We start from the raw sequence: 11,263 nt of genomic DNA, 5'->3' as shown, positions 1-11,263 counted from the left end.
CAGGAAAACTGAAGCACAACGAGAGCAAAACACTTGTCCCAGGTCACACAGGGCTCAGTGGCAAAGCTCCATCAGAACCTTGAAGGCCACTTCTCACAACTTCACTCTGCTCCGAGGCAGCACCAAGGACAGACTGCCAGAAGTGGCTTAGGTTTCTGCCTTGCCAGTCTCCATTGCTGGTTCTGTGCAGTGGGTCCTGAGCTAGAACTCGGCAGGTTCTTAGAACTGGGCTCTGCTTCTAATCCTGCCCCTGCCCCTTTGGACATTATTATCCATCTTGTTAGTAAAGAAGAACCCATAACCCTCCTCAGGCTGCTCACTGATGTGAAGGTGCTTGGTGAACTCATGGCATAGGTATCAGGGTTACAGCATTGCTGCCAATATGGCCTATGGGAGTGCCAGCCTCCAGGCCCACCTGGGCTTGTGCAGACCACACCTGCTTCCCCAGTCTGCCTTCTGTGCCCGGGGAGGCACCCCTCACTGAAGTCTGGGCTTGGGCTAGGAGAGATTCAAGCTTATGACAGAGAGGGTGGCCACTTACATGGAGTGACTTAAGAGACACCAGAGGGAATTCCCTGGTGGTCCAGTGGTTAGGACTCTCAACTTTCACTGTCAAGAGTGCGGGTTCAATCCCTGGTTGGGGGACTAAGATCCCACAAGCCTCGCAGTGCAGCCCCCTCCCCCCCCAAAAAAAGAAAAAAAAAGCGGGCCAGAAGAGGGCCCCATAGAATAGATATTGCTTTGATTACACCATTCAAAATATCATATTAGCTTAACCCATTTTAAACTATCAGGGAGAAGGCCGCAGACCTTGAGATGTAGAATCTGACCCATTAAAGAATGTGGGCTTCGGAGTTAGGTACACCCCTAGGGGTTCTACTTGCCAGCTATGTGCCCTTGGGCAAATCGCTTCACCTCTCTGAAGCTGTTTACAATCCCTGTCTTGCAGGAGGAGGATTCCACACCTTACTTCTGAGCTGAGGTCTTATAGTCCCCAAGGACAGGGTTAGGTTATGAGTGGAAACCAGAGGAGTGGAGCAGACTCTGCCCTGAGGCAGGACCTAGGTGGAGAGGTGGTACTAGCTGCCCTGGTTTGACAGCGAGTGGCTGAGGACCTGCCCGGTGAAACCCTGGCAGTCTAGCTCTCCTCTAGGCCAGCAGCAAGGCCTGCTCCTAACCTCTTCCTCATGGTGAGATTCTCAGGGAAGCCTGGTTTCAGGCCTGATGAGGGCCATTTATGAGATTGTTATTAGGTCAGTGTGGTCTTCAGTGCTACTGTATGTCTGGTGTTTCACAGGCAGTGAGGGAGGAGTTACTGAGGCCTGCTGGTATGCTGTTCCGTGTTCCTACCACCTTTCCCAGCTCCTGTCTCAGGATCATTCCTAGAACAATGAAGTCTGGTGGTCTCATGCCCAAGCCAGTGTCCGAAACACAAGACTGGTCAATGAGCCAGCTGACAAACACGCCTGGGGCAACAGACTGCCCCTCGGTTTCCTCTGGTGCACAACAGTGAATAGCCTGTCTCACAGGATTAAGGTGAGAATTAGGGTGCATTAGGCACACTGACTGGATCCCGTTTAGGCCGACCCTTGCCACCCTGGCTTGATTCATGACACCCAACCTTGTCCCTCCTGGGGACTGTGAGACCTCAGCTCAGAAGTAAGGTGAGGAATCCTGGGCCCTCTTTCCTTCTCCATGACCCTAACATGCGGGACCCCTTGCCCGAGCACTGAAGGGCCCAGCCTCCAACTCTGACTGGTGGGGAAGGCCTGGTAGCACCAGCTGACTGAAGCAGGAAGGTCATGTTCTCTGGGCCTGGCTCCACAGCTGCCTAACAGGACTCCTGAGGAACCCCAGCACTGACTCCCGGGGGGAAGGGGGAGGGAGGAATCTGGTTCGTAGACTGAGTTCAGCTGCAGATCTCCTATGTGTCCTTGCCTGCGTGACCTGTCCCAGTCTTCAGGTTCTTCAGACATCTATAAAACGGGCCTGGATGGCTTAATTCCAAGGCCCAGCTGTGCATGAGATGCCTTGAGATTCTGGAACCTCAGAGTCCCCAAACCCTTGAAATAGCAATAGCTCTGCCCATCTGTTTTCCTGACTAAGGCCAGGTAGCAGGAAGAGGGGCAGGGAGGCTGACACCCCTGCTTGTCACCACCTCCCTGCCTGGAATCTCTAGCCTGGGGTGAGGGTGAGACTCTAAATGGAAAGACTCCTCAGGCTGAGGCTGGATGTCTGCTCTGCAGCCTGCTGTAGCCCATGCTGCCTCCTAAGGGTGTGACTGTGGAGGATGGACTTGCTCTCACTAGGCCTGGGACTTGGGGGAGGTGGGTTTCCTATTTATAAAGTAGAATAAAATAAGTGACAACATCCAAGATCCCCAAGTTCCTCTAACTTTTCCAAGCAGCACAGGAGATGCAGGGCAAACAGGAACACTCATTCTGCGGAATAACAGGCCCAGGGCCTGCTGGGGGGTTGGAGGCAGGTGCTGGAGTACCAGGAGCTGGTGAGTGAAAGCTCAAGTGGTCTGGCAAGAGAGCCAGGCAACTGCGGACTCCAGGTCGCTCCTTCACTTCCCATCTCAGCCCTGGCCTGGTCTGGAGACGGAGGTGGACCAGATGGCCTCCACCCAGAGTGGACTGCTAGAGGAAGATGGGTCCACCCCCCGTTCCAAGTCAGGTGGCTCCTCCCCTGCCCACCAGGTGCCAAAAGGGCCCAGCAGACCAAGATCTGTGGTGATAGAGAGGGAGGAGACGCCAAGGTTGAGCTTGTTTTATGGGTGACGTGCTAGTTGGGCTCGGGGGCAGGAAGCAGGATGAAGAGTCAGGCTGAGGGCTTTCTAGAGGACTGGGGGCTTGAGATCCTGGCTGGTGCCAGGCTTTCCACAGTGTCAGCTGGGGTCAACTCCACCTGGACTGTGAGAGGCTACAGGGAGCTGAGGGGTGAGAATGTGGGGAGGGGGAAGGGAGCAGAAGAGAGGGAAGGGGAGAAGGGGAGGAAGAAAAAGGAAGCAGGGCCAGGCTGCAGCTGGAGCCAATGCTGATCAGGTCAGCAGCTGCTCAGAAGGGAGCCTCCCGGGAAGCACGGGCAGCCATGAGGGCCCGTTTCAGCTGCTCGTAGGTGACGAACATCACCACGTTCCAGGATCCCAAACGGAGAAAGGAGGGCATGAACCTAGAGGGGGAGAAAATACAGGTCATCTCTAGTTCGCCCTGGCATCCTGACAGATGCTCTGTCTCCCAGGAAGTTGGGATGGCCCAAGAAATGGAGCTGTGGGCAACAGTCCCCTCTGAGTCTCCATTTTAACACCCATAAAACGGGCATGATAGCAGCTCCAGGAGGGAGGAGTTAAGAGCATGAGAATGCCAGGACCAGGATCAGAAACTGCTGACATGTGGCTGCCACTCAGTCCCAGTGGTTCTCTCATTTGTGTGACGGGGACAGGAGGCCTGGACCTGGGAGGGGCAGGTCAGAGGCTCACCCTTTGTAGAAGGCTCGGGGCCCCTCCTTCTGGAGCATACTGAGGGCGCAGTGGCCAGCGCTGCTGTACTGGCCCAGGGCAGAGTTCATGTATCTCGTCTTGACCACGTCGACAGGGGAGGCGATGACGGTGGTGCAGAAGCCCGCCCCGAAGGCAGAAGTAAAGTGGCAAGGGAGGTCGTCTGCCAAGGAGGAGTAGGAGGCATCAGGACTCCTCCCCCGATAATTCCAGAAGGAGATGATTGAAGTAACTACGGTCTCGTGGTTTTAGACCCAGAAACTCCAGTGGGAACCTCTCCCAGTGCCTCTGAGAGTCGTTTTGCCCATGTAGCCTCAGGGCCTCAAGGTGCACTGTGGCAACTTCACCCCAGCTGGTGGCAATTCAGTGAGAGAAACTCACTGCATAAGCAAAGGGGAAATGGGATGAAGGATGTGGTCTCCAGACAGATCCACACTGGCTCCTGGTTTGGGGGAAGGGTGAAACCCAGCATCATCTCCCCTAATTCACCTGTCATTAGGTGGGCCTTCAGGAGAGTGTCCTTGATGAGGTCGTAGGTCACCAGCTCAGCACAGTTGACAATGGCATTGCGAGCGACATTGGGAGATGTCCCTACGGGAGGAAAGGATGTCTGTGTGAGAGACCAGGGAGTAGGGGAAGAGGAAGACAGGGAAGAGAAAACAGCTGGTACACACCTTTCCAGAGTCCCCGAAACCCCTCCTCTCGGGCAATGGTTTTGTAGGCCTCAACAGTGCTCTGGTACCTCCGGCCAGCTCCAGCTCGGGCCTGCGCTTGGAACCGGACCTTCACCACATCCGTTGGCTGGGCCACGGCCACGGCCAAGGCACCAGTGGTGCTGCCTGCCAGGAGGCGGCTCCCGATGCCGGCATCTGTCGGAAAGCCATGGGGGTCAGTGGCCACCTGGGCTTCCCCTAGTGTCCACCTCTCCTCACCAGAACCACACCACTGAAATCTGTCTTCACTGTCCCCTGTTAATAAGACCCAGACCAGCTCTGCTCTAAGATCACCTTGCATCATACAGTGTCTATTATGTACTGTGGGCACTGGGACAGAGCAAGGAACAGGACAAAATGAGGTTTAATGCTATTTTCTTTCATAAAGCATTTCTATTCATTTCACTCACTAAATGGCCCTGAGAAATCAGAAACTTTTATTTTTTGGGCTGCGTCGCAGAGCTTGTACGATCTTAGTTCCCTGACGAGGGACTGAACCCAGGCCCCAGCAGTGAAAGCCCTAACCACTGGACCACCAGGGAATTCCCGAGAATCATTTCCATTTGACAACCATGAAAGGCTTTCTCAGACTGGGATTCACAGGACTTGGGTTCTCATCCCTCATCTGCTTCTCCCTGACATGTGATCTTGGGAAAAGGAAACCTTTCGATCTGGGTTCTCAGTTTCCACAAGTGTAAAATGGAGGGTGGACATGGTATGCTGAGAAGGTGAAATGGAAGAGCACTGGCCTTGAAAGCAGAAGTCCTGGGAGTTTTCTGGCTCTTCATTGTGAGCCCTTGGCCGAGTCCCCTCCCCAACCCCAGGTACGCCTCAGCCTCTCCAGCTGGAACACGGGGATGATACCACCTGCTCCCGAAGTGGTTGTGAAAACCGTGATGAGCTGATGCCCTGCTCAGAGCCTGACTCAGCCCAGGAATCATCAGAATAATGAGGGACACTTCTAGTTCTCAGTTCCTCTGAACTGAAATTCCTCCTAGAGGTCTTAGGGCCTAAAGGAACTGTGCGGCTGGAAGAACTAGGATCGACCATCACTGAGAACAGGCCAAGAGGCCTATGGCCCAGCTCCACACTCACGCTCAGAGCCCTTGGTGTAGAACTGCTTGACGGAGTCGTAGAGGCCGATGCGGACGGAGGCGAAGCTCATCTGGCGCTGCAGGCCGGCGACCAGCCCGCTGTAGAGGCTGCGGGGGCCCTCAGTGCGCACCATGGTCAGGATGGTGCCCAGCACCCCGCGGTACTGGGCACTGGCTGCAGCCTGCATTGGCCCCTGCCTTTCTCCTTGGATCTGCAAGGCCAAGGCAGGTGGTTGCCCTCCCCATCTCCTGCCATCCCTGTGCTCTAAAATTTATGGTCCCCAAAACCCCACATACTGGCCCTTGAGGAGTCTGTGCCTTGGGGAGGGAGCAGACTAGCCACCCTCAGAAATGCAGGCCTCATCCGCTCACCTGTAGCCGGACTTTAGCAGTATCCAGGGGAAAGGTGATGAGGTCAGCAATGCAGGCAGCTGTGCCTGCCCCCAGGAACTTCACAGTGGCTGTAGGGGGCACATCTGTGGCCTTGAACCCAACCATAATGATGATTCCTGCAACCTCCCAGGAGATGAACAAAAACTGGAGAAGGGGCACCTTCTGTCAGCAACAAGACGAGGCAGAGGAACTCTGCCGGAGGCTAAGCCAAGGAGAGACAAGGTCCATCAATAGCCGAACCTCCAGACCTTCTCTTCTTACTATCCTGCCCCTACCTTCTCTGATAGCATCACCCCCCTAAGCAAGGGCTCAGAGCTGCCCCTCGAGGGCAAATAGGAGTGAGCTCCACAGGTACTCAACAGGGGCTGAGCTCCACAGGTACTCAACAGGGGCTGGCGAAGTAATTCCTGCCTGAGAAGTCTTCTCCTTCACCACGTGGAGTATCTGGATCACAGCTGTCCTAGTACTGCCTTGCAAAGAGGCACTGGCCCAGCCCTTTGTCTGCTGGCTACAAAGATGTCACTGATGCCCACCCACGTTCCTGATTCTGTAGCTCTGTCTAGAGGGCAGGCAGACGAGGGGAAAGGTTTCAGCCAGACTAAGACCTGATAGGTATAAACCCACAGGCGTTATGCCCTGGATGTCTTAAGCAGAAGAGTCTGGAATTGTCTAAGTTTAGAAGAAGAGGAGTGAACAAGACCTATTCAGCCCCTTCAATTTGGTCTCACTCTTCCCCACCAGCCCACACACAGCTTGGGCTCTCTAGAGTCACTCTTCAATGAGTTCGCTTTGCCCAGCGCTGGTTCACTGAGACATTATCTACCCTAGAGGGAGGCTTATTGTCTGGCACTGGGGGTGGGCAGGTGTTTCAAGCTGCATTTAGGGCTTGCAGAAACATTCTCAAAATTAAAAGGAGGGAACATCCACCTCCACTGTGAGAGAAGAAAGGGTGGGTAGTCAGAAAAGACTTAGGAAAAGTCTAACATTTAGCTGGGCCTTGAAGGATACTGTGCAGATCTTAGGGCTAAGAGTATCTTCCTCCCTCCCCCAGCCTACTGTGTAACACAGGGAAAACTATTCCCTCTCTGGCCAGTTTCCTCTCCTCCTATAACACAGGGGGAGCCATGTCTTCATGAGAGGTGGGGATGGGGAAGTAGTGTAGGTCAGAGCTATAAAGAATGACAAAGGAAACCAAAACCTCCATCTTGTTCTCAGAACTAGAACAACACCCTCCTCCCCTGCCTTGGGAGGAAGTGAGCCCAGCACCCCAATGGGGGAGGGTGACCTGCTTTTCTCCCCTGAGTTTATTTTGACCAGAAGTGGCTACTCTGAGCCCCACCTAATTGGCTATCCCTGTTGCTGGGGCTGCGAGGAAAGAGCTGGCCAACAGAGGAATGATGTGGTGACAGTAGTGAACACACAGACCGATGGAAGCAAAATGTTCACCAGGCTTCTTCCTCCTGGGCCTCTCATCCCAGGTGGCTGGGCAAACGGGAAATCTAAAGGCTACTCACCACTCGGCTGCTGGCCTTATTCGTGTTTCCCTGGACTACATGAGGCTCAGTGAAGGCTGCACTCAGGCAGCGGAAGGGGTTGATGAAGGTGTTCCGGAACCGCCACAGTCCCTGACCTGACATTCTCATCCCCCAGGAAGTACTCCACACCTTTCCTCACCCCTCTGGCAGATTCTATTAGCTCACTTGCTTCTCAGAGCAGCCCTGTGAGGGAGCTTAGTAAGAGTCCTGTCTGCAGGCTCCAAAGCTTATACAATTTGCTTTACACTGGAGCCTAGGTCATTTCTTTCCTGTTTTCTCAGCCCCAGGCACAGGCAGGACCTTTCATGAGGAAGTCCAACATCCCAGTTCTCCTGTGACAATATGACAGTTCTGAGAAGATTCAGGCAAAAAAGGCATCCCTTCTGGGCATCGGAGACATGATAACAACATGAGTCAATCATTTCCTGACCTTGATCTAGGTTGCAATGTGTTGTGAGGGTCAGAGAAATATAAGACCCAGCCCATCTTGGAGACAAGTGCAAAGGCTAAGTTGCCATTTTGAATATTGCCTTGGGTTTGCCATAAGTCAGGTCCTTCAGAGGCATAGGTATGGGAAGCAAAGGTCCCTGTGCTAAAGACCCTACTAAGAAGATTAAATTAAACTAAGGCCTAATGGGAAAGAATTAATCATATATTACTCACCAACAAATAACCACTTTCACCTGATTATCACAGTCTTAGGGACAGACCAAAACATACATCTGATTCCTAATCGAAATCTCAAGGGTAGTCAAAAGCTTGAGTCAACAATATGTATTTAGAACACTAGGTTCTCCTCTGTTGCTGATTTCCTGGAGCTAAACACTGTTCCACTGGGGCCTCACTGTCCTCCTCTGTAACATGGGGATTATACTCCTTGGCTTGTCAGGGTCAGTTTAAGGGCCAGAAGAAGACCAAGGATATAGGAAAGTGCTTTGTGAGCTCTAAGAGTGACTTTACTGGGATGGTGGTGCTAGTTACTTTTGTTACTATCCTGCTGCCCCCGCCCCAGACCACCGGGTTAAGGCAGTAGAAGACTTCTCCCTTAGACTGGACTCTTACCCGGCTTCGTTGGGTCCCACGCTGAGGCCTTCAAGGTCAAGCTTCTCTAAAGATGTCCCATTCTTCAAAGCTGCCAGTGGCTATCATGGCCTGATCCCTTTGGTTTTCCATAGAAAATGGTTGGTAGACGAAATACCTAATGGTCATACTATGTGTCCTGTAGAGCAAAGGAGGTGAGTTTAGAAAGAGAAATGGGCCTTAAAAGGACTATAAACCCAGTAAAAGGAAAAGGCCATCTGCCCGAGGCATGTTAGCGTATTCAGTCCTTGCCTGGCGGATGTGAGGGTAGGGAACAGGGTCCATTTCCCACAGGGCAGCTGTGGACTAATTAAGTCCACACAGTGGAGGAGATGGACAGACAAATGGGAGGAAGGGATGAACCCAGAAGTCCTCCCTCCCCTGTCTGACCTATTAGTATCACACATTGCTCTTTCAGATTTCTGCTTTAGTGTAATTCAGTACTCTGGGGAAGCATCCCACAACATAGCAGACTCTGGTGAGTGGAAGTGCTGGAAGTGAGGTGGGGAAGGGGCATCAGGATGGTTCAGAGACTAGGGCCCAGAGCAGGGCTTGAGGAGGTTAGAGAGGTTGGAATGGGCCCAGCGGAGGCCATATCAAGCAGCTCAAAGCTCCTGCCAGCAGAAAGAACTCTAGGAAGGCCTGTAGCTGCCTGGAATGGGAGAGGTCCTTCTGATCATCGCTGAAGGCCCCCTACCCTGGCAGAGGAGAGGGCTTATATTACAGGCTTTTGAGCGCGAGAGGTAAAGAACAAAGGCAAGACAGGAAAAGAGTGGAAGAAGAGAGATTAAAAAAAAAAAAAGACAAAACGGTAAAATACAAAATAGGGTGGGAGGCGAGGAGGGAAATTAGAGGTGGCACGTGGGTCCCCTCGGCCGGAGTAGCAGGAGGAGGGCAGGTGTTGCGGGTGCAGGACTGGGGCGGGCCGGGGCCGGGCTCACCGGGCCGCAAGGAGAACAAGCGGGTACAGGCAGTTCTGTCGGTCGGCGGGCGGAGGGCGCGTCCACGGAGCGCAGACAGAACTCGATCCGAAGGCGCGGCCGGCGGGGCTTGTACAGAGGTAGGAGGAGGGTGCCCTGAGCCTTAGATCTCGGGGCGGAGCCTGCTGGGCGGGGGTGGGGCCTGCTGGGCGGGGGCGGGGCCTGCGGGCTCCGAGGGCTGGGCGGCGACCCTTAGCAGCAGAGACCGCCACGCCCAAGGCCGTCTTCGCGCCTTCTTTCACTCCCATTTCCGGGCTTCGGTCCCCGCGTCAGCCCTTTTGTACCCCATAGGGTTCCCCCTCGCCCCGCCAACCTCATTGTGAGGATGGCAAGACTGACGGGCGGGAAGAAGCAGAGGCTGCCCAGGGTCCTACACGCCTCTGGCCCCTAGCCGCGGCTCTTTCTAACAACGCCCAAAGACTCGGGTAGAAAAAGAGCACTCCGTGATTTCACGGGCCCAGTTCGCTACCCGCAACTCGGCCACCCGTGTTTCCGCCAACCGCTCGCTCTCCCCAGGCGCCAGCGCCGGTTCTCTAGGGCGGGGCCTCCCGACAGGCCTCGCAGCAGCAGGTGGCCTGTCACCGCCAACGGCCTTTGGGCGCATCTGGGTTTCCTGCCGCCTGAGGGCTCTGTCCTGGGTTCCCGGGGGACTTCTGGACGGGGCGGGGGTACCGACCGTGGCACTCCCGCCCCCACTTACAGACGAGCCAACGGGCTGGCGCCCCTCGAGTGAAAAGCTGGAGTGAGAAGGCCGAACAGGGCTTGGATGTGCTGCGTGCTTAGGCCCCAGCATGAGAAAGGGATGGTAGGCGAGGAATCTGGCCCCTCAGGTGGCTGGTGGTCTTTTGGGGGTGAGACATGTAAACAACCAGTAATTGTGTCTTGTGGCCGGACAAACACGTGCACATGGAGTGTAGAAGGACTCTATGTTCGCCCTTGGACTCTTGTGTCCCTACTTTTGTGTACCTTCTGTCCCCCACTGCCTCTTTTCAGCCTTGTAGGCTGTCTGGGACTGTTGTGAGAAATTGTGGACGTTGTCTGCCATCCTAGTAAACAAAGTTGCCCATCATCTCAGTTCTGTAATGCTCTGGCCATTAGCCACTGTAACCACCCAACCACAGTGAGCCCTGAGAGGAATTCAGGATGGAGGAAAACAGGAAGCATTCTGTGCTTTGGGTACTACTGGCCTTCCATAGTTAAGATGCATACCTAAGGAATAATTTAAATGAATCCAGATTATTACATTTTCCTGTATACAGAAAACCACTAAAATCATTAATTTGAGATGTCTGTTCTTTATGATTGACTAATTTTTTGATGTTCAACTACATTTTTTTTCCCAGCAAAATATTTATCTTGGCTTTTCTCTTAACCTCTTTCAAACATGTCCTCAAAGGTATCTGAGAGGCCCTCTCGTGGGCTGTCTCCTTCAGTAAGATTCCCCGGGTAAAGTTTAACTGGTTACTTTCAGGTGTGTGTTTTTCTTCAATTGCAGCTGTTTGGCCTGCTGTTGAAAGTACCTTTGGAAAGTGTAATGGGAGGATCTGGGAAGATGAACATTTAGTGCGTGCAGTTACCTATGTTCAGATTCCTTGTGGATACTTCTGCATAACCCTGTGAGGCTGGTATTAACCTCTGATCTACAAATGAGTGCCAGAGAGGTTAAATCATCTGCCTGATGTCACACTTTCCTAAGTCCAGTACTTGTGCTCAGTCGACTCATTGCCAGCCCATGGAATGTAGCTCACCAGGCTCCTCCATGGGATTTTCCCAGGCAAAAATACTGGAGTGGGTTGCCATTTCCTCCTTCAGGGGATCTTTCTGACCCAGGAGTCAACCCATATCTCCTGCATTGCAGGTGGATTCATTGCCATCTGAGCCACCAGGGAAGCCCTGGCAGATTAATTTACCACTGAGCCACATGGGTCACAATGTTAGGAAATGGTGAACCATGATTTAAGCCCAACTC

At 53.5% G+C, this 11,263-nt stretch overlaps 1 protein-coding gene across 1 annotated transcript; it reads right to left on the bottom strand.

Moving 5' to 3' along the window:
* Positions 1 to 2,757: 2,757 nt before the first annotated feature.
* UCP2 (uncoupling protein 2) lies at positions 2,758 to 9,389 on the bottom strand. Its single transcript, XM_070473267.1, has 8 exons — positions 9,256 to 9,389; positions 8,297 to 8,453; positions 5,679 to 5,901; positions 5,308 to 5,518; positions 4,174 to 4,368; positions 3,989 to 4,090; positions 3,482 to 3,662; positions 2,758 to 3,174 (listed from the first exon to the last, which is right to left on the bottom strand). The coding sequence occupies exons 3-8, from the start codon at positions 5,802 to 5,804 to the stop codon at positions 3,060 to 3,062; spliced, it is 930 nt and encodes a 309-aa protein (XP_070329368.1). The 5' UTR covers positions 5,805 to 5,901; positions 8,297 to 8,453; positions 9,256 to 9,389; the 3' UTR covers positions 2,758 to 3,059.
* Positions 9,390 to 11,263: the final 1,874 nt, after the last annotated feature.

The sequence above is a fragment of the Odocoileus virginianus genome, chromosome 10 (assembly GCF_023699985.2).
Source record: "Odocoileus virginianus isolate 20LAN1187 ecotype Illinois chromosome 10, Ovbor_1.2, whole genome shotgun sequence".
Taxonomy (NCBI): Eukaryota; Metazoa; Chordata; class Mammalia; order Artiodactyla; family Cervidae; genus Odocoileus; species Odocoileus virginianus.
This window is presented reverse-complemented; position numbering and strand designations above follow the sequence as displayed.

Excerpts from the sequence above, each read along its gene's own strand:
- UCP2 (XM_070473267.1), bottom strand. The coding sequence starts at position 5,804 with ATGGTTGGGTTCAAGGCCACAGATGTGCCCCCTACAGCCACTGTGAAG. Across the intron at positions 4,091-4,173 it reads GTTTCGGGGACTCTGGAAAG|GGACATCTCCCAATGTCGCT; the intron begins GTGTGTACCAGC and ends TTCCTCCCGTAG. Across the intron at positions 3,663-3,988 it reads GAAGGCCCACCTAATGACAG|ACGACCTCCCTTGCCACTTT; the intron begins GTGAATTAGGGG and ends CCTCCTTGGCAG.